General features: G+C 43.5%; 1 protein-coding gene across 3 annotated transcripts; it reads left to right on the forward strand.

Annotated features, from left to right (window-relative positions):
* Positions 1 to 7,200: 7,200 nt before the first annotated feature.
* LOC116685778 (lactase-like protein) lies at positions 7,201 to 22,390 on the forward strand. Of its 3 annotated transcripts, XM_032510710.1 has the most exons (15): positions 7,433 to 7,839; positions 8,026 to 8,176; positions 9,596 to 9,756; positions 10,646 to 10,733; positions 11,330 to 11,439; positions 11,521 to 11,649; positions 13,383 to 13,478; positions 13,671 to 13,725; positions 13,828 to 13,989; positions 15,647 to 15,921; positions 17,206 to 17,332; positions 17,453 to 17,652; positions 19,017 to 19,080; positions 21,157 to 21,230; positions 22,098 to 22,390. In XM_032510710.1, exons 2-14 carry the CDS (start codon positions 8,050 to 8,052, stop codon positions 21,228 to 21,230), a joined length of 1,668 nt encoding a protein of 555 aa, XP_032366601.1. In that variant the 5' UTR covers positions 7,433 to 7,839; positions 8,026 to 8,049; the 3' UTR covers positions 22,098 to 22,390. The 3 variants fall into 3 exon arrangements, with proteins under 3 accessions (XP_032366600.1, XP_032366601.1, XP_032366599.1); XM_032510709.1 differs by lacking the exons at positions 7,433 to 7,839; positions 21,157 to 21,230 and adding an exon at positions 7,201 to 7,409; XM_032510708.1 differs by lacking the exon at positions 21,157 to 21,230.
* The last annotated feature ends 228 nt before the right edge of the window (positions 22,391 to 22,618 follow it).

Genomic DNA, 22,618 nt, shown 5'->3' on the forward strand with positions numbered 1-22,618 from the left:
ATTTGAACGCTAATAATTAAGGCTGGGTTATTAAAAAAACGGAATCAGAATCGAGCTTTGTGATCTAATATCGAATAATAAAATCCTCAAATGGATCTTTTAACCCTTGTGTTGTCCTCGGGTCAAATTTGACCCAAATTTTAAATTTTTACTATAAGGAACTTGGCTTACTTTCAACAATATTTCCTAAAAATAACATGGATGGCATGCAATGTTATTCAAGTAAAAATGAATGATTACTTTCATTGAATTGAATTCTGGTTTTAATGAATTGTATGGTATTTTAAAAAAGTGACCAAAACCTTGGGAAAAAGTGACAAAAAAGAGACAATAAGTGCTGAAAAAAATGTCATAAACGTTTAATGTGATGTCATAAAAATTAGGTTTATTGGCTAGGAATTAAAAAAAAAAAAAAAGTGTAGAAAAAAACAGCAGAAACATTGAAAAAAAGCACAAAAAGATGATGGTCGATGGGAAGACAACACAAGGGTTAATGTATGCCTTTTCACCATGGATGTGGGGTAAACATCAACCTGGAGTGCTTCTTGCATTTCCAATTTACAGCAGAAGTTCTCTGAGAATCCTTTTTAATATTCAAGCTAAATAGGCATTGTAACAGAAATTTCACTACCCTTATTGCCGTTGAATCCGGACATTGTGAGTAGGAACCGATTCAGGAAATCTTCCTCGGTCCTACTTACAGATTTTCTCAATCGCTTTGGGACAATCCTCAAACGACAATTCAAAAAAAGATATAGATTTAGAGCTAGAATTTGCACTGGCAAGGTATTTCCACTGACACTGTCTCTCTGCATTTTTTCCACACTTCTCCTTTGTAAACCTTTTCACCGTAAATTTACAGTAATACATTGGCAGTAGCTTTACCAGTAAACTACTGTTTATTTACAGTAAGCGTGCTGCATTTTAAACCTTCACTGCACTGCGATTAACAGTAAAAACCTGTGATCTGCAACATTCTGCAGATATGTGCTGTAATATTATTATTTTCTCCCAGAATGCATTGCCACTCACAGTATGATCCTGTATAATATTAAAACAGTAAGATACGGGGAGATTTTAGCTGTAAATTTACATCAAAGGTTTACAGATGCTACAATCTAACTTTACTGTAAGAGCACACTATTGATATTTCCCTTTTGTATTTTTGTGCTATGTGCTGTATGTGTGCGTGGAAGTCATATGTCTGTATGCCTATGGTTATGTATGTATGTATGTATAAGCTATTGGACACCTTAATTCCCTTCTGGATAAATAAGCTATCTCTCTATCTATATGACTAATTACATGAACATTAGGTCAGTTGTTCACATGACTACAGTCATTTATAATTGCTTTGGCACAAGATGCAGATCAAGTTGCATTCATTTGCTATTGAATCATATTATTTTTAAATGCAACTATACACATGTTCATTGTGTAAACCCCTACATGCAAAATAGAGCAAGACATACCCATAACCTGTAAAAGTTGTCTAACAGACTAAGTTTTACTTAGAGTTTTGTTTCAGTAAATGTGTCAAAGGGATTTAGAAAAACTGTCCTGGGAGTTTTGTATGTTTACATCTGGTATGTCCTTTATGTGTGAGTTTTATATAACTAATACTACTGTTATAGGTTTCTAATACACCCTCACATGTATTTTACATTTCCTCAATGGGATTTGTATTTATGTGTGTAAAACAAATGGGTTGCATGAATATGGAGGAAAAAAATATTTTTTTGATCAATATGGAAATCACGGTTATTTAACATGATGACTCATTGAATTTTGAAAATAAACAGTGAAACCATTAAACAAATCAACAGGGAAAACACCATAATGCTTTAGCCGTTTAACTGTTTCAATTCCCCTTAAAATGAATACTGTAGAAATATATTCAAATGATGGCTGAGTTTAGCCGTCAGGAGGGGCGATAGTACGCGCATCATTCAGAATACAAGACAAAATAAGAGTTTACTTACAAAACTTGATGTGTAAATAATAGTTTTCTCATTTTTGTGATCTGAATAATCTGAAATCCGGTCAAAATTCCATGACTTGCACAGCCCTAGTGCATGTTTCTGTCATTGGAAAGCAGCACCTGTCTGCTCTGAGTTGAACTTTTAGTGATGTGATGTAGACATTACTTACATATCGGACACATTTTCTTAATTACATCTTATGTGCAAGTCAATTCAGGTATCAGCTTCCTCAATGTTTCAATCAGATTATCAAAATAGCTCAATAAAATGTACAAAATCTTTGTCGATTGCCCTCTTTGCCGGCAACGACAGTTGATAGCAAAGGGAGAAACCGATTTTTAAAAGCAGGGTTGCGACTCTGTGATTGGCCCTTGCCAAATGTGTACCATTCTGATTGGTTAAGCAGGAAGGTGAACGCCTCCACCAGCTGATTCCATTTAGGAAGAGAGCATTGAAAGAATTTACGCTGAGCTACATTTCAATCAGGAGAATAGTTGCAGATATGCGACAGTTATACACAACAACAACAAAGTCCAATTTATAGGATAACAGCTAAATTGATTTTAGCACTGATTAAAAGTTAGGTCTTCCTGAAAGAATTTACGCTGAGCTACATTAGTTGACCTCTCCGGGAACCATCACCTTATCGTGGTGGAGAGGTTTGTGTGTCCCTATGAACCTGAGGGCTGTGTTGTCTGGAGCTTTGTGCTCTTGGTAGGGTCTCCCATGGCAAAGTGGTCTCAGGGGAGGGGCCAGACAAAGAATGGTTCGAAAATCCTATGAAAAAATGAGGAAGAGATCGAGGGACCCTGACCGGAGGAAGCATGGGGCTCGTCAGCGAGCGCCAGGTGGCCGGGTTTGCCACGAAGCCCGGTCGGGCACAGCCCGAAAAAGCTACGTGGCACCTCTCTCTCCATCTCATGGGCCCACCACCTGTGGGAGGAACCAGTGGGGTCGGGTGCGCTGCCGCATGGGTGGTGGCAAAGGTCAGGGGCTTCGACGGACCAGACCCGGGCGGCAGAGGCTGGCTCTGGGGACGTGGAATGTCACCTCTCTGTGGGGGAAGGAGCCGGAACTTGTGCAGGAGGTGGAGCGCTACCAGTTAGATCCTCTTCGCACAGTCTCAGAGTTGCCCAGGGTGTGAGGCGCCGGCCGGGTGTGGGGATTCTCACAAGTCCCCGGCTGAGCGCCGCTGCGTTGGAGTTTACCCCGGTGGACGAGAGGGTCGCCTCCCTACGCCTGCGGGTGATGGGGGGGAAAAGTCTGACTGTTGTTTGTGCATATGCACCAAACAAGAGTTTGGAGTATTCGGCCTTCTTGGAGACCCTGAATGGAGTCCTGTATGGGGCTCCAGTAGGGGACTCCATAGTTCTGCTGGGGGACTTCAACGCACACGTGGGTGATGATGGAGATACATGGAGAGGCGTGATTGGGAGGAACGGCCTCCCTGATCTGAACCAGAGTGGTTGTCTGTTGTTGGACTTCTGTGCTAGTCATGGATTGTCCATCACAAACACCATGTTCGAACATAGGGATGCTTATAAGTGTATTTGGTACCAGAACACCCTAGGCCAAAGGTCAATGATCGATTTTATAATCGTTTCATCTGATCTGAGGCCGTATGTTTTGGACACTCGGGTGAAGAGCGGGGCAGAGCTGTCAACTGATCACCATCTGGTGGTGAGTTGGGTCAGGGGATGGGGGAGGACTCTGGACAGACCTGGTAAGCCCAAAACGCGTAGTGCGGGTAAAGAAGGCCGAATACTCCAAACTCTTGTTTGGTGCATATGCACAAACAACAGTCAGACTTTTCCCCCCCATCACCCATCTGGAGGAGGCCCCTGTCCGACGGACTTTCAATTCACACCTCCGGCGGAGCTTTTTGGGCATCCCTGTGGAGGCTGGGGGCATTGAACCTGAGTGGACAATGTTCAAAGTTTCCATTGCTGAAGCTGTGGCGGCGAGCTGTAGTCTTAGGGTCTTAGGTGCCTCAAGGGGCGGTAACCCACGAACACCTTGGTGGACACCGGTGGTCAGGGAAGCCGTCCGACTGAAGAAGGAGTCTTTCCGGGATTTGTTATCCCAGAAGACTCCGGAGGCAGTGGCAAGGTACCGACGGGCCCGAAGGGCTGCAGCCTCTGCCGTGAAAGAGGCAAAGCAGCGGGTGTGGGAGAAGTTTGGAGAAGACATGGAGAAGGACTTTCGGTCGGCACCAAGTTGCTTCAGGAAAACCGTTCGCCATCTCAGGAGGGGGAAGCGAGGAATCATCCAAGCTGTATACAGTAAGGATGGGACGTTGTTGACCTCAACTGGGGAGGTAATAGAGCGGTGGAAGGAGCACTTTGAGGAACTCCTAAATCCAGCTGACACGTCCTCTGTGGTAGAGGCAGAGCTGGAGGATGATGGGGGATTGTCGTCAATTTCCCTGGTGGAAGTCGCTGAGGTAGTCAAACAACTCCACAGCGGCAAAGCCCCAGGAATTGATGAGATCCGTCCAGAAATGCTGAAAGCTCTGGGTGTGGAGGGGCTGTCTTGGTTGACACGCCTCTTCAACATTGCGTGAAAGTCTGGGACGGTGCCTAAGGAGTGGCAGACCGGGGTGGTGGTTCCACTCTTCAAAAAGGGGGACCAGAGGGTGTGTGCCAATTACAGGGGTATCACACTTCTCAGCCTCCCTGGTAAAGTCTACTCCAAGGTGCTGGAAAGGAGGGTTCGGCCGATAGTTGAACCTCGGATTGAAGAGGAACAATGCGGATTCTGTCCTGGCCGTGGAACAACGGATCAGATCTTCACTCTCGCAAGGATCTTGGAGGGGGCCTGGGAGTATGCCCAACCAGTCTACATGTGTTTTGTGGATCTGGAGAAGGGGTATGACCGGGTTCCACCGGGAGAAATTGTGGGAGGTGCTGCGGGAATATGGGGTGAGGGGGTCCCTTCTCAAGGCCATCCAATCCCTGTATGACCAAAGCGAGAGCTGCGTCCGGGTTCTCGGCAGTAAGTCGGACTCGTTCCAGGTGAGGGTTGGCCTCCGCCAGGGCTGCACTTTGTCACCAATCTGGTTTGTAATATTTATGGACAGGATATCGAGGCGTAGTCGGGGTGGGGAGGGGTTGCAGTTCGGTGGGCTTGGGATCTCATCGCTGCTTTTTGCCGATGATGTGGTCCTGATGGCGTCATCGGTCTGTGACCTTCAGCACTCACTGGATCGGTTCGCAGCCGAGTGTGAAGCGGCTGGGATGAGGATCAGCACCTCGAAATCTGAGGCTATGGTTCTCAGCAGGAAACCGATGGAGTGCTTTCTTCGGGTAGGGAACAAGTCCTTACCCCAAGTGAAGGCGTTTAAGTACCTTGGGGTCTTGTTCGCGAGTGAGGGGACCATGGAGCGTGAGATTAGTCGGAGAATTGGAGCAGCCGGTGCGGTATTACATTCTGTTTATCGCACCGTTGTGACGAAAAGGGAGCTGAGCCAGAAGGCAAAGCTCTCAATCTACCGGGCAATATTTGTTCCTACCCTCACCTATGGTCATGAAGGCTGGGTCATGACCAAAAGAACAAGATCCAGGGTACAAGCGGCCGAAATGGGTTTCCTCAGGAGGGTGGCTGGGGTCTCCCTTAGAGATAGGGTGAGAAGCTCAGTCATCCGAGAGGAGCTCGGAGTAGAGCCGCTGCTCCTTCGCGTCGAAAGGAGCCAGTTGAGGTGGTTCGGGTATCTGGTAAGGATGCCTCCTGGGGGGGTCCCTAGGGAGGTGTTCCAGGCACGTCCAGCTGGGAGGAGGCCTCGGGGAAGACCCAGGACTAGGTGGAGGGATTATATCTCCAACCTGGCCTGGTAACGCCTCGGGATCCCCCAGTCGGAGCTGGTTGATGTGGCTCGGGAAAGGGAAATTTGGGGTCTCCTGCTGGAGCTGCTGCCCCCGCGACCCGACACCAGATAAGAGGATGAAGATGGATGGATAGATTAGTTGGCAACTAATGGATTAATCTTTGCAGCTCTACACAAGACATAAAGGTCCCGTGTGAGATAAATACAAGGCCCACGTTGGTGGTGAGACTTTTTACACAAACTTATCTTTGGTGCATCTTTAACCCTTGTGTTGTCTTCCTGTCAAAACTGAATATCAACACTTTTGTTGACGCTTTTTAGCAATGTTTTTAAGTTTTTCTTATGATTTTGTCTCTTTTTTCAACACTTTTGATGCATTTTTTTTCCATGTCACATTTTTTGAAGTGTTCAACACTATGTAACACTGACTTATTAACTTTAGTTTTACAGTTGTTTTTGGAATTTATGGTCAATAAACCTCATTTATAGGAAATTATACGTAATGTTTCAGTTAGAAAAGCAGAAATTAGGAATTATTTAGACTAAAATTAAAGGAATGGATGTTGATGGATAAAAAAACAGCAGAAACATTGAAAAAAAGCGCAAAAATATGATGGTTGATGGGAAGACAACACAAGGGTTAATGTATGCCTTTTCCCAATCGATGTGGGGTAAACATTAACCTGGAGTATCATAAAAGATATTTGAGGGGTTGCTTCTTGCATTTACAATTTACAGCAGAAGTTCTCTGAGAATCACAGACTGGAATATGTCAACTTTGACTCAATACTATTTCAAAAACACTTCTATTTGTTTTACAATGCTATAAAATAGAATAAGACGCCCCAAAATTAATGAAAGTAGAGAGTTGTACTTGCCAAAGAGCGTTGTGTGGAATCAATCATGTTATTTTGGGGAATTAAAAAAGAACATTGAAATAGGAAAACGGGTCACTTTGACCCAAGGACAACATGAGGGTTAAACATGACGTTTTTGAGCGATAGGACTAAAAATGTCTTCGTTCCTTGTGCAAGAACTTGTTAGAAATTGCTGTTTTAGTATTGTGTAAACTTGTGTTCTGTATATTGTATGTACAGGAAACATTTTTGTACTTTATGTGTTTGTATTGTTGTCATTTCATTTATTTGTACGTGTTTTTTTTTAAATCTTGCACTCCTGACTGCAGATCAACGCAGTATAAAGCTCATAAAGTGTTATGAGGCCGCGCTGCAAACGGATCAGGCTCCCTGACATTAACTCTGCTTACAGTGCCAGAATCTCTTCTTTTTCCAAAAGATCTGTTTGCACCAGCAAATTTACTGTCACACTCCACTGACTTCAAATGGAGCGGTATTCAGTGCGTGTGTGTGAAGGGGGGGTGTGTGTGTGTGGGGGGTTGGGGGCTGGGGTGTCACTGTATGGGGGTCTGATGAATAGCAGAAAATGTCACTGGATGCTTCACTCTGTTTTTGTTGTTTTTTTGTAACATTGGCTCTGAACCTGACGGTGACACTGGGGGGACAGGGACTGGGTCCAGAAGCTTGGGGACGTTTCCTGCATTTTGGAGCAGTTTCCAGCGGAGACAAATGCAGGACGTGCAGCAGGTCAGACATCTATATGTGGTTCTAAATGTGAGGCAGACCGGGGCTGAGACACAGGCTGGGCAAAGGGACAGATGTAGGGAGAGACACAGAACACAGACTCTGGCTTCAGGACTCTCAGGCCAACTTTACAGCTTTGATTTTCTTATCTCGGATATCTTTTACACCTCTGAAGAGACACAGCAGCTTGACATGTCTCTCATCCTGACTGTGCTCGACAAGCTGGCGTACTTTCTGTCTCTGATAGCGTTTTGTGTCAGCGTCTCTTACAGCTGGCTGAAATGAGACTAGATTCTTCCCTTTTCTAATCCACGTGCTCTGATAATGACTGGGTGTGTTTTTTCCCGCTGGATGCTTGACAAATGATTCTGAGGTTTGGGGGTTTGAGTTAGGATGCTTTTACTCGAAACCTGTGGACAGCTGCCACCTCTGCGTGAGTTACTGAATCTTTGTTTTACCTTTCCACATGTAGCCTATATTCTGAGATGTGTCCTCGACTCATCTAGCCCAGGGCAGACAGACAGGAGATGCTGTTTTGACAGCTGGTTTTTGGATGCCTGTGATAAGCCATGCAATCTGTGACATCAGGGTTCAAACTGAGTTGATTATTGTCCTTCAGGTGTAACTGAAGACAAAGACCACGATGCGTCAGCGGTGTCTCCTGAGGACGTCCCATGTGCTTGCTCTGGTGCTGTGTGTCTCGGCCGGGGAGGACTTCGACTGGACCAAGAATGAGAGGACGTCTTTCTACTACAGCACCTTCCCAACGGGTACAACACACGATTAAACACCAGGGAAAATATGCATATACGTTCGTATGCACACATGTGATAACGTTGTTGAATATCGCGATAACGCTATTACTTTTTAAGAAATTAACGCATAACGAAGTGTACTCAGTTCTGCCTTTCTGCTGCTCTCAGTATTCTGCTGAAATACAAGAAATGAAAGAAAAATCCTTTTCTTATATTGAAGAAATTGAACATTGGATTGAATATAAAAGGCACCACTATAAAAAGGACAGTTACCTTTTAACGTGCAGTTTTCTATGGATATTTTCTTTTAATTAACACAAAAAATAGTATCTTTTGGAAAATGTCGCACACACATATATATATATATATATATATATATATATATAATATAATAGCGATATTGTAGGGTTTACATTTGGTGCTTTCGCTAAACTATTTTTACAATTACATTTTTGATGTATAATCATCAGTAGAGTGAAGGCAAATAATAAAACAGCTAGAACAGTCTGATCCCAAAAGGACCTCATTTTACTGTAATGCAGCCTTTAGAACCAGGAAAGACAACACTTGTGTCATATTACGATTTTACAATATCCAAAATCTAAGAACATATCTAGTCTCATATCACAATATCAATAGCCCTATTTACCCCTTAGTAGTTCACAATCTGCAGACTCTGATAGTTATGTGTTTGAAGTTTGTGGATTGTGACTTGTGTGCTATTCACTTGGCACTTATGGATTTATTTGATCTCGTCCTATAATGTAGTATTTTCTTTTAAGATTTATTTTTTGGGGCATCTTTCGGCCCTTTAATTTCACAGGATGGATAAAGACATGAAAGGGGAGAGAGAGAGGGGTGCCCGCTCTACCAACTGAGCATACGTGGCCTTTTATTTTGAATGCGTTTATTCAGTTTTTATCTCAAATATTTTTACTTCTTGCATATTCATGGCTCTCGCACTTTCCCGTTTTCCCGTTTTCCCTTTTTTTCTGTGCTCCCTCTGTCATTAATGACAGTATTATTACATTATATTACATTACATGTCATTTAGTTAACGTCCAATTAACCCTTGTGTTGTCCTGCCGTCAACCATGAAATGCTATTTTTGCATTTTCCCATATTATTGTCACTTTGTCAATGTTGTGGGTGCTTTTTTTGATGTTTTCTTCCAATGTTATTTGATACTTCTAATGTTGACATTTTCAGCGCTTATTTTGAAGACACATTTTGTGATGAAAAAGCTGAACATGGGTCAAATTTGCCCCGAGGACAACATGAGGGTTAAGTTTTCAACCTTGTCTGGTGTGTCACATGTGTGTATGTGTCTGGGTGGACTGTATAAAGTGAAATACCCTTCATGGATATATAAAGCTTTCTGTATCTGTATCAAAGCATTTTGACATTCCTAGTTTCCTGTGTTTTCCCCTGCAGGTTTCTCCTGGGGGGTCGGCACCTCGGCCTACCAGACCGAAGGAGCTTGGAACGTAGACGGCAAAGGAATGAGCATCTGGGACGCATTCGCACACAAAAAGGGGAAAATTGTTGCAAATGACACGGGAGACGCCTCGTGTGAGGGCTACTACAAATTCAAGGTGACATGCAGCAAAACCTTTAGTACATTTCCAGAAAAGACAAGGCTGATAGTTGCTGATAAAGTCTTGAAATATAAATATATTGTGCATTATATAAATTAAATAGTAATAAGTTAAATTAAGTTTGAAGTGTTTATATGTTGGTACGTCATAGTTTTAAAAATAATTGTTAAACTCTTATTAAACACTTTAAAAATGAACATTCAGGTTATAAAAACGTCATGTTATTGCACACTTTCTGACAGTAAATTCTCTTTTATCTTTGTTACAGCGCTTTATACAGTACCTGTGCAATGAGATTGAAGCAATCCCTTTACAGTGTTGACACGAAAATATCAAAAATATAAGATATAACAATATAAAAATATCAAAATATAAAGTATAGGTTGTGCAGAGAAAAAAGAGAGAGGGGGGGGGGGGGGGGGGACCTGGTTCACAGTCTTGAGTCCGGAGAGCAACTGTGTACATATATAAAATAGCTTTGAATACACATCGTGTGACAGTAGATAAGTATTGACAAATAAATAACTATTGCACAGTAAAGAAATGAACTAGTTAAATATTAAATATTGCACTGTGTGAAATTGCACAGATTCCAGTGTCCTTTGAGGTATTATATACCAGTGTAACAGTTAGAGCTTTTGAAGTGATTGAAGGCAGATTTGATCACCTTCGCAGGGAGCCAGGCTGCTGTTTCCCCTGTTTCCAGTCTTTGTGCTAAGCTAAGCTAAGCTAAGCTAAGCTAATCAACTTCAGAGGGGAATCAAAGTTGTCACCTAACTCTGGGCAAAAAAGCAGATAAGGGTATTTCTCAAAATGGCAGACTATTTCTTATAATTAAAATTTTAAAAAAAACGGTTTTCTTCTGGTTTTTTTTGGTTTTTTTAAGGATGACATCACCTTGATGAAGGACATGAAGCTGAACCATTATCGTTTCTCCATCTCCTGGCCGAGGATTTTACCAAGCGGACTGAAAAGTACCCTTTCATGTTTAATTTTATCATCATATTTATTCATATTTCTTACTTCTTTCATTAGCTGGTTATTGAAACCAGTACTGATTGAAGTCATTACCCAAAAAATGAATCAACATTCATTAGAGCCCGAGCGCCGACAGCATCGAAGGCCCTATTGAAACTGAAGGAATTATTCCTTCTTTCTTTCTTTCTTTCTTTCTTTCTGCAGATGAATTGCCTTTTTGAGCGGCTTAACATACTGAAAAACTCCCCAAAATCAACATTTACATATTTTAAGGGTTTAGAGAATAGGAGTGGCTCACTAGTGCCCCCTAGAAGTAAAAAAAAATGGTGTGGACTAGCCAGACCCTCCTCCGCTGCGCTGTGGAGGAAGGTCGGCGACCAAACGTTACGGCGTATTTCACTTTGTACACAACTCCACTAAATATGTAACATAGGTCTTGTCGTTTTTAGACGTATTATGTATTTAAAAGACCAAACTACTCATCAATAAAAACAAAATCCACAAAATGATCATTAGACGTAGCGCTGGTTGTAATGATGTTATATTTCATGACAGTGAATATTGATATTCACTACTATTTCAACTCTTGCAGGTGAACACATCAACGAGAAAGGAATCAAATATTACGACGACCTGATTACCATGCTGCTGGACAATAAGATCACCCCCATTGTTACGCTGTACCACTGGGATCTACCGCAGGTGAACTCACTCGGCCTTTTTGTATTTAAGTCCTGGAAGCTGCAGGGTAACTGTAACTAACGTGGTCCCGCCCCCCCCCAGGTCTTACAGGAGAAGTACGGCGGCTGGCAGAACGTCTCCATGGTGAACTATTTCAACGACTTTGCCAACTTGTGCTTTGAAAGATTTGGAAAGAAAGTGAAGTACTGGATCACTTTTAACAACCCATGGGTATGTCCGGTCGAAGGGAAATGGTGCATTCACTGTCATTGGGTTTGACTTGGACATCAGAGTGTCGTCTTGTGTTTTCAGCAAAGGTGGAAAGAGTACCAAGATATTCGAATTAAGTACAGGTACTTTTACTCAAGTGCAAATAACAGTTTGTATAAAAATAAACTCAAGTAAAAGTAAACAGTAGCTCATTTTAAAAGTTATTTAGTAAAAGATACTCGGGGGGATATATATAATTGTTTTAGATTTATACTTTTTTAATATCTTATTTATACTTTGAATACTTATTTAATTAAATATGCAGTCTTTAGTGATTAGATTAAAGCCGAATATTATTTAAAATGTAGCAAAGTACAATACTTCAAACAAAACCTACTGAAGTAAAAGTATTAAAGTGCTCATAATCTGCTCATTTTCGGGTTCATAATTGTATTCAGAGGTTATATCAGAATAGATTTACATGGTTTCATTTTCAAAAAACACCCTATTTTTGTTGTACTGCACATTGCTGCAGCTCCTCTTTTCACCCTGTGTGTTGAGCTCTCTGATTTAGCTACAGAGTGGGACATCTCACTTCTGTTCCATTTGTTGGGAGTTGCACATGTCCAGTACCTAGGTAAGGACTACTAGCCAGTCAGAAGCAGAGTATGAGGTCCTGACAGTACCTAGGTAAGGACTACTAGCCAGTCAGAAGCAGAGTATGAGGTCCTGACAGTACCTAGGTAAGGACTACTAGCCAGTTAGAAGCAGAGTATGAGGGCCCTGACAGTACCTAGGTAAGGACTACTAGCCAGTCAGAAGCAGAGTATGAGGGCCCTGACAGTACCTAGGTAAGGACTACTAGCCAGTCAGAAGCAGAGTATGAGGGTCCTGACAGTACCTAGGTAAGGACTACTAGCCAGTCAGAAGCAGAGTATGAGGGCCCTGACAGTACCTAGGTAAGGACTACTAGCCAGTCAGAAGCAGAGTATGAGGGTCCTGACAGTACCTAGGTAAGGACTACTAGCCAGTCAGGAGCAGAGTATGAGGCCCTGACAGTACCTAGGTAAGGACTACTAGCCAGTCAGGAGCAGAGTATGAGGGTCCTGACAGTACCTAGGTAAGGACTACTAGCCAGTCAGAAGCAGAGTATGAGGGTCCTGACAGTACCTAGGTAAGGACTACTAGCCAGTCAGGAGCAGAGTATGAGGCCCTGACAGTACCTAGGTAAGGACTACTAGCCAGTCAGGAGCAGAGTATGAGGGTCCTGACAGTACCTAGGTAAGGACTACTAGCCAGTCAGGAGCAGAGTATGAGGGCCCTGACAGTACCTAGGTAAGGACTACTAGCCAGTCAGAAGCAGAGTATGAGGGTCCTGACAGTACCTAGGTAAGGACTACTAGCCAGTCAGGAGCAGAGTATGAGGCCCTGACAGTACCTAGGTAAGGACTACTAGCCAGTCAGGAGCAGAGTATGAGGGTCCTGACAGTACCTAGGTAAGGACTACTAGCCAGTCAGGAGCAGAGTATGAGGGCCCTGACAGTACCTAGGTAAGGACTACTAGCCAGTCAGAAGCACAGTATGAGGGCGTTACATAACACAATAAAAGAAAGGAAAAATGCCAAAAAGCACAATAGGAGTACTTTAAAGTAGATTTTAAAAACCACTTTAAAAAGTAAAAGTACACAAAAAAATGACTTAATTACAGTACTGCGAGTAAATGTCATTTGTTACCTTCCACCTCTGCTTTTCAGTCCATTGCTGTGGAGGGATATGAAACCGGGGAACATGCACCGGGACTGAAGCTAAAGGGAACCGGAGCTTACAAAGCTGCCCACCACATCATCAAGGTGAGACTGCCCGCATGCACCCAAAGCCCGCTCAAACGTGATTGGTCAATACGACTCGGACTACAAACAGAGAGCAGAACACAGATGTCGTTGCCTACAGATTCTGACTTCATTTCCTTCTTCAAATAATGTCAAATAAACAATACAAGGCTTCACGTGAAACGTCAAACTGCCTTCTTGTCTTTGAAACAGGCACATGCTAAGGTTTGGCACACGTATGACATGCAGTGGCGAAGCAAACAAAAAGGTAAAAAATGAAAAAATATAAATTATTTGGGTATTTTTGGGGGGGGATTTAAAGGTAAATTTCTCCCGTGCTGGATGATAACGTTGCTGTTTGTGTGTCCAGGCCTGGTGGGGATCTCGCTAACGGCAGACTGGGGGGAGCCGGTGGACATCACCAACCAGAGGGACATCGAAGCAGCAGAGAGATACATCCAGTTCTACATGGGGTGGTTTGCTACTCCCATCTTTAACGGAGACTACCCCCAGGTTATGAAAGATTACATCGGTACGTCACGGTCAAATGCAACTGTTTATTCATCCGTCCTCACCAGGAGTAGACGCATAGACTGTGTGAGGGAAGCTAAAACAGCTGGATCGCCCCCTGGTGGCTGGCTGCAGTATAGGTCTTAAACCCCGCCCCCTCCATGTTAGCGGATGAGACATGGGCCAAGTAAAAAAAATCAAAGTACACTTCAAATACACTTTTCCCAAAGAGGGTTCTATCATTTTAGCTAGTTCTGATCTCGCTGATGTTAGTTCAAGTATTCAGGCATTTGCATGGATGTGCTGTATAATAACTGTTCAAGGCGGAGCTCCATTTATTCCTTGTTGCTCAGTGGCGCTTGAAGGCATCATGGAGCTAAAAATGACCTGAACGATCAGCACTCCTAACGCACTGTGCGGCCCGTAGAGCTGACACACTTTAGACCTCCTCCGGCCCAGGCGGCTACTTCCGTTTTAGCGCTTAGCTAACTGAAACGGGGATTACCTGATGATCATGCGGCTCTTCTAGACTTCCTAAATGTTACTGTGTGTTGTTTCTAAACGCCTGTGTGTTTTCCTGGCTACCTGTGAACATACTGGATGTTTATTCTTCAATGTGGGCAATTCAATACTACATTGTTTCTCAGTTATTTGTATTAGATATGTGATTTGGCACTATATAAATAAAATTGAATTGAGTTGAAATTACTGGACCAAATAGATCAAATCCTGATAGTGAAATGAGTAATTCTTTGGGTGTTGTGACGCTTGATAAAATGTTTCCACTGATTTACAGACGGGTCTTTTGCCAATGTAAGTCCAAGTGAAAATAGTATTTTTGGGCCATAGGTCATCATGTGAAGGCCTGGGCGTTGCAGCTCCACTGGCGCACTGTCCTGGGGGACTGGTTATTTGATGCTATAAAAATGGGGTGAACCGTAAGGATAGAAAGCTGTGATTGACTCGCTGTGATTGGTCGAGAGGGTGTATGGGCGGTACTTCGATACCGCGACTCCACTACCTGATCGCTACTGCGTGGAAAAATGTCAGAGCACATATATGGGATATTTTGTGGGAGGAAGTGGAGAAATGTTGTCTCATCGTTATGTACAGTCCTCACTAGACCAGTGGTTCCCAAACTTTTTCAGCTCAAGACCCAAAAGAGAAATTTGGTGTCTCCCCGGGACCCGAATTTACAAAAATACACCATGAATCATTGTAACATCTACACGTTTAAACTGTGGACAAAAGACGGAACAACCCGTGAATTTAAATGTATATGAAGTATATTTATTCCATTACAAAAGTAAACCAAAACAGAAAAGGTCTCTAGTCTGCTTTCTGTGTCTCACCCCTTTCCCAACTCATGTTCTTATCCCCTCCTAGGATAAGAGAAGAGAGAGACCCCCCCCCCCCCCCCCACACACACACACAAACAGCATCTGAGCTGAACAGACCAGTGTAGTAAAAAAGCTGATTCCCATAAGATAGAATTTTACTCCACCAATTGGCGACCCAAGAAAACGGGTCTGACCCAGTTTGGGTCCCGACCCTAAGTTTGGGAAACATTGCACTAGACAATTGTTATTTGGTCAAAGAAACAAAAGTGTTTGTTAGACTGTGGCAGTTTTGTGTGTCTGCTAGTTTTATTTTGAAATGCTCTGACCTTCGGCCTCCAGGCAGGAAGAGTGGCCAGCAGGGCCTGGGAGCCTCCCGGCTGCCCGTCTTCTCGCCTCAGGAGAAGAGTTACATCAAGGGAACCTGTGACTTCCTGGGCCTCGGCCATTTCACAACTCGCTACGTCACCCTGAAGAATTACCCATCGGGCCTCGGAGACAGCTACTTCGCAGATCGAGACCTTGCTGAGCTGGTTGACCCAAAATGGCCTGATCCAGGTTCTGAATGGCTCTACTCTGTTCCCTGGGGCTTCAGACGCCTGTTGAACTTTGTCAAGGTACGCAACACGCATCTGAATAAAATTCAGATATCCAGCTGTTTAAGATATGTTGACTATAGAATGACATTGTTCCAGAAGTAAAACTAATACACTAAACATGCACAAAATACAATAAATAAAAAGTGAAACAAGTGATGGACGCTGGGTTCTTTCAGCCATCCATAGGCAAGGCAAGGCAAGGCAGCTTTATCTGTAGAGCACATTTCAGCAACAGGGCAATTCAAAGAGCTTTACACAAAATCAGTTAAACAGATAAAACACAAGTAAAAACAGTTAAAAATCATAAGCATTAAAACACATGAATAGACAGTTAAAAAATAGACACATAAAACAAGAATAAAAGTTACAGTGCAGCATAAGAAATTTAAAGAAATGAGCATTCATTTAAAGAAAGGCAGCATCAAAAAGAAAGGTCTTCAGCCTTGATTTAAAAGAACTGAGAGTAGCAGCGGATCTGCAGGTTTCTGGGAGTTTGTTCCAGATATGAGGAGCATAGAAACTGAAAGCTGCTTCACCCTGTTTAGTTCTGACTCTGGGGACAGAAAGTAGACCTGTCCCAGATGACCTGAGAGGTCTGGGGGGGGTCATAGTGTAGTAGCAGATCAGAAATGTATTTTGGACCTAAACCGTTAAGGGATTTATAAATCACTTAAATCACATAGTCATCCATATGATTATAATTGTGAGACAAATAAACTAGGCCTGAAAAGCTTTTGTAAAAATCTCTTTGATATTTCTAGAAAAACAAGCTCATTTGCTTAAAAGTCAGACGAGAAGATGGATACCACTTTCACATTTGTATGTGCTATATATGCATACAAATGTTAAAGCGGTATCCATCTTCTCATCTGACTTTTATGCAAATGAGCTTGTTTGAATCCATAAAAACTGGAAGCGGGAGGAAACAAAGTTCAGAAAGAGCCTATCAGCAAGCACAATAATTACGGTTTTAGATGGAGTTTTACAGTTTAATTATTCATTGACAAACTCCCTCCGTCCAGTACTTCAGCAGATTTATATATATATATATATATATATAAATGTTTATGCTAAGCTAGCAACCTACTAGCTCTAGCTCTGTAGTTAATACACAGGCCCTGGTATCCATCTTCTCATGTAACTCGGCAAGAAAGCAAAATGTATAAATAAACCTATTGAAGAAGTGTCCCATAATAGAAGAGATATATTGTGTGGTTTAAGAATCATGAAATATGTTGCAGTAACATATGAACATATCAGACTGTATTCCATCCTAAATGTGATATAACGTCTCTCCAACAGACTCAGTATGGAAACCCCATGGTATACGTGACAGAAAACGGCGTGTCTGAGAAAATGCTCTGCACCGACCTCTGCGACGACTGGAGGATGCAGTACTTCAAAGACTACATCGATGAAATGCTCAAAGGTGAAAGGAAATCACAAAGATCACGTCAAAAGAGACCAACAGCGTTGCCACGTCCCTGAGACGAAACTAACCCCGTCTCCCTTTTTTGTTCTTGGTTTGTTCCCCCGGTTGGACGAGCAGCGGTTAAAGACGGCGTGAACGTGAAGGGTTACACGGCCTGGTCGCTCCTCGACAACTTCGAGTGGGACGAAGGGTACTCCGAGAGGTTCGGACTCTACTACGTCGACTTCAGGAACAAAAATAAACCACGCTACCCGAAGGCCTCGGTCCAGTTCTATAAACGCATCATCAGCTCGAATGGCTTCCCCAATCAGAGAGAGGTGAACTCTAACAGCACGCTGTACCAGGGGTCAGCAGGGGTCAGCAGGGGTCAGCAGGGGTCAACAGGGGTCAGCAAGTCACGTTTAAGTCTTTTTAAGACCTTTTTGACCCTCATGTTGTCCTCGGGTCAAATTGACCCGTTTTCCTATATCAATGTTCTTTTTAATTCCCCAAAATAACATGATTGATTCCACCCAACGCTCTTTGCCAAGTACACATCTCTACTTTCATTAATTTTGGGGCGTCTTATTCAATTTTATAGCATTTGAAAAAGAAAATGGAAGTGTTTTTTAAATAGTATTGAGTAAAAGTTGACATATTCCAGTCTGTGATTATCCATCAACATCCATTCCTTTAATTTTAGTCTCAATAATTCCTAATTTCTGCTTTTCTAACTCAAACATTAGGTATAATTTAGGTTTATTGACCATAAATTCCAAAAATAACTGTAAAACTAAAGTTAATAACTTAGTGTTACGTAGTGTTAAATGTCAAAAAAGTGACAAACATTGACAAAAAGTGTCAAAAGTGTTGAAAAAAAGGGACAAAAACATAAGAAAAACTTAAAAACTGATAAAAAGCGTCGACAAATGTGTTGATTTTTTTGGGAAGACAACACGAGGGTTAAGACCTTTATGAATGAAATTTAAGATACACACTACCGTCAAAAGTTTGGGGTCACTTACAAATTTCCGTTCCACTCCATTATAGACAGAATACCAGCGGATCTGAGTGGGGGGGCTGATCTTTAATTTAATCTTTAATGTAATATCTACACTACCCATCATCAGCAACCATTCATCCAATGTCCCAAAGGCACGATCTGTTTACTAATCTGATATAGTTTTAAAAACTAACTGAGAAAACATTGGAGAACCTTTTTGAAATTATATAAACCCATAATGTAATCTGAAAATTGTCCTGGTTAAAAAAACAATACAACTGATCTCAGCTGGTGTTCTGTCTATAATGGAGTGCAATGGATATTTCTAAGTGACCCCAAACTTTTGACCGGTAGTGTATATCACAACATGAAAGTACAACCAATTGCAGAGTCACAACAGTACTTGCAAAGTAAATACTTGTTACAGCAAATTATATTTGGACTCATAAATATAATTCCATTGAAAGATGGAACTACAATACCATGGAATAAAAGATTTCAATGAGCATTAGAGGCAGCGTTACATGGACGTAGGAAAATCCAAGACCTGTTGAAAATGATTTAATTCTAATTATTTTATGACCTAGAACACAATACTTTTAGAGACTTTTTGAGACCCTGTGGAAACGCTGTAAATGTTAAACGTCCCTCTGGAGTGGAACATGTTGTTTAACTGTTGAGTTTTGGGGATCTTTGCAGGTGGAGAGCTGGAAGAGGAAAGCCGTGGAGACGTGCTCCTCCAGTAACCAGCTCCTGGCTGCAGGTCAGTCCCAGAAAGCAGTACACAGGTTGGGCTGTGGTGACGCTGGGTGGGGCCTGTAATGTTCAGCCCCGTAGTGGAAGGAGCAGGAACGGACTCAGGAGTTCTTCACCTGGTGCTTCAACTTATTTCCTCAGCAATCACATGGAATTACAGTATGGCAAGGATGACGTATTGCATAATTATATAAAGAAATTAACAAAAACATGAAAACTAAATAGTAACTATTGAAATTATCATCGCTAACTAATATCAAACAATCAAAAAAAGGCTAAATCAGGCCCTGACAATTTTGGGCCCTGACAATTTTGGGCCCTGACTATCTGGGCCCTGGCTATCTGGTCCCTGGCTACTGGTCCCTGGCTATCTGGGCCCTGGCTATCTGGTCCCTGGCTACTGGTCCCTGGCTATCTGGGCCCTGGCTATCTGGGCCCTGGCTATCTGGTCCCTGGCTATCTGGTCCCTGGCTATCTGGGCCCTGGCTATCTGGTCCCTGGCTATCTGGGCCCTGGCTATCTGGGCCCTGGCTATCTGGGCCCTGGCTATCTGGTCCCCGGCTATTTGGTCCCTGGCTTCTGGGCCCTGGCTATTCGGGCCCTGGCTACTGGTCCCAGGCTATTTGGGCCCTGGCTACTGGTCCCCGGCTATTTGGGCCCTGGCTTCTGGGCCCTGGCTATTTGGGCCCTGGCTATTCGGGCCCTGGCTACTGGTCCCAGGCTATTTGGGCCCTGGCTATTCGGGCCCTGGCTACTGGTCCCCGGCTATCTGGGCCCTGGCTATCTGGGCCCTGGCTATCTGGTCCCTGGCTATCTGGGCCCTGGCTATCTGGGCCCTGGCTATCTGGGCCCTGGCTTCTGGGCCCTGGCTATTTGGGCCCTGGCTATTCGGGCCCTGGCTACTGGTCCCAGGCTATTTGGGACCTGGCTACTGGTCCCCGGCTATTTGGGCCCTGGCTTCTGGGCCCTGGCTATTTGGGCCCTGGCTATTCGGGCCCTGGCTACTGGTCCCAGGCTATTTGGGCCCTGGCTATTCGGGCCCTGGCTATCTGGTCCCCAGCTATTTGGGCCCTGGCTTCTGGGCCCTGGCTATCTGGTCCCTGGCTATCTGGTCCCCGGCTATTTGGGCCCTGGCTTCTGGGCCCTGGCTATTTGGGCCCTGGCTATTCGGGCCCTGGCTACTGGTCCCCGGCTATTTGGGCCATGGCTTCTGGGCCCTGGCTATTTGGGCCCTGGCTATTCGGGCCCTGGCTTCTGGTCCCAGGCTATTTGGGCCCTGGCTATTCGGGCCCTGGCTATTTGGGCCCTGGCTATCTGGTCCCCGGCTATTTGGGCCCTGGCTTCTGGGCCCTGGCTATCTGGTCCCTGGCTATCTGGTCCCCGGCTATTTGGGCCCTGGCTTCTGGGCCCTGGCTATTTGGGCCCTGGCTATTCGGGCCCTGGCTACTGGTCCCAGGCTATTTGGGCCCTGGCTATTTGGGCTCTGGCTATTTGGGCCCTTCCAGTCCAAAGTCCTGCTCTCTAGAGGAGCCTCCTTCCTAGCCCCTCCTACAAGACAAACCAAAGTTAGTTGGAAATCAATCAAACACCATTTCTGGCTTCATGAATACACCCTATATCAACTATAACATCACAAATGAAATGTTACATGCTTCTCAAAACAGAACTCCATGCACTCTGTACACCCCTCTGCACTGGCTGACACTTGGGCCATTCCAGGTCTCCCCCTCTATAAATTACTCCAGACTCTATCACTTCCTGTTTGCCATTTTGACCCAGATCCCCGCTTGAAATGAGACCAGGTGAAGGAAACTAAAAGAAATGACTTGAAATCCTGTGTGTATGTGTTGCACCCATCCAACCATGATTTCTAGTCTTTTGACTAGCACTTAAATCAACTGAAACAAAATGACAAACCATGTGTTCATTGATGCACATGCTACTACCACTACCACACATACCAAGGTTAGCTTAGCATGACACGACGTGCATCCCCATGGCAGGGCCAAAACAAAGAAAACAGTCTGTGTCGAGCTTGTCCTTCCGCTATCTAACAGGGTTGTTCTTTGTTTTGCCCCCCCAGCTAGAAGAGAGTCCCAGGGAAATCAGGAACATGCAGGGATGCAAAGGGCTTGGCCAGTGCATGATGAAGTTTAGGTACTGAAGTTATTTCTAAAGTGAGATCAACAGGATTTTCTTTTATTCTTTTATCCTTATATTTCTTTATTTCTTGTATTTCTACTCTATTTATAATATTTGTGCAACTACAACACAGAGTTTCCCTTCGGGGATCAATAAAGTATTTCTGATTCTGATTCTGATTTTACAAAAAGATGCAACTTTAAACATCTATTCTTCTTCATTTCAGGGGCAAATACTGTGATAAATACTTTTTTTTTAATTTATTTTTTATTTTTACTCCACTACATTTCACTGACAGCTGTGGTTATGAGTCACTTTGCAGACACATTACTCACTTTCTTATTTAAAAAAAAAAAAATTCAGATTAGCTCACCCTGGACCAAGGCACCATTAGAATGGGGGGGGGGGGCAGTAGCTCACTCCAAACAAGAGTTGGGTTGGGAACCAGAGGGTTGCCGGTTCAAGTCCCCATGCGGACCAAAGTATGGAGTGTGGATTGGTGGCTGGAGAGATGCCACTTCACCTCCTGAGCGAAGTGCCACTGCCAGGTGCTCTTGAGCAAGGCACTGTACCCCCCCCCCCCCCCAACTGCTCAGGGTGCTGGTCCAGCTGGCAGCCCCCCCCACATCTCTCCATTAGTGCATGAATAGGTCCTGAGCATGTGTGTGTGTGTGTGTGTATTTCAGGCCTGTGTGTAGTGATTCTAACAACGTGTACACAGAGTGTAAATTGTAATTTCCTTAAATTAGAATATTAAATTTACAAAGAAACTGGACTAAATCCATAAAATACATTTGTTTTCCACATCCATAGCAGCCTTTCCCAGTGAGCTGAAACTGTAACTTGAGACGTTTGACTTACGTTTCCATGCATGTGTTCCAGATCCACTGATAGGCCACATGGAGATGGTGACGGAGATCGTGGTTCCCACGGTGAGCACGCTCTGCATCCTCCTCAGCGCAGTCTTCCTCATGTTCCTGCTGCGCGGACGCATCTGAACACACACACACACACACACACACACACACACACACACACACACACACACACACACACACACACACACACACACACACAGAGGATTCAACGCTGTAACACTTCCTCCCGTCAAGAGCATTTTGTTGATTTACCTGTCTGCTGTTCTGTTTTGAATAAAACACTTTTCCAGGTTTTCACAATTGAGTCAAGCTAGCTGGTACCTGTCACAGTTCTAGAAGAATGAATTCAAGCTTGGTATATTAGCCTACTATTGTTTCCTTTTTCTTTCTTTCTTTCTTTTTTTTTAACAAACTGGTCTTGTGTGGTTTTTGAGGAAGCTACTCAAACTAGCTGCAGAGAGGAGACGGTTTCTCGTCCACAAGTTTGTATAATTAAGAAATAAGAGTGATGGCAATAAAGGGTTG

This window comes from Etheostoma spectabile, unplaced genomic scaffold (genome assembly GCF_008692095.1).
Source record: "Etheostoma spectabile isolate EspeVRDwgs_2016 unplaced genomic scaffold, UIUC_Espe_1.0 scaffold270, whole genome shotgun sequence".
Lineage (NCBI taxonomy): Eukaryota > Metazoa > Chordata > Actinopteri > Perciformes > Percidae > Etheostoma > Etheostoma spectabile.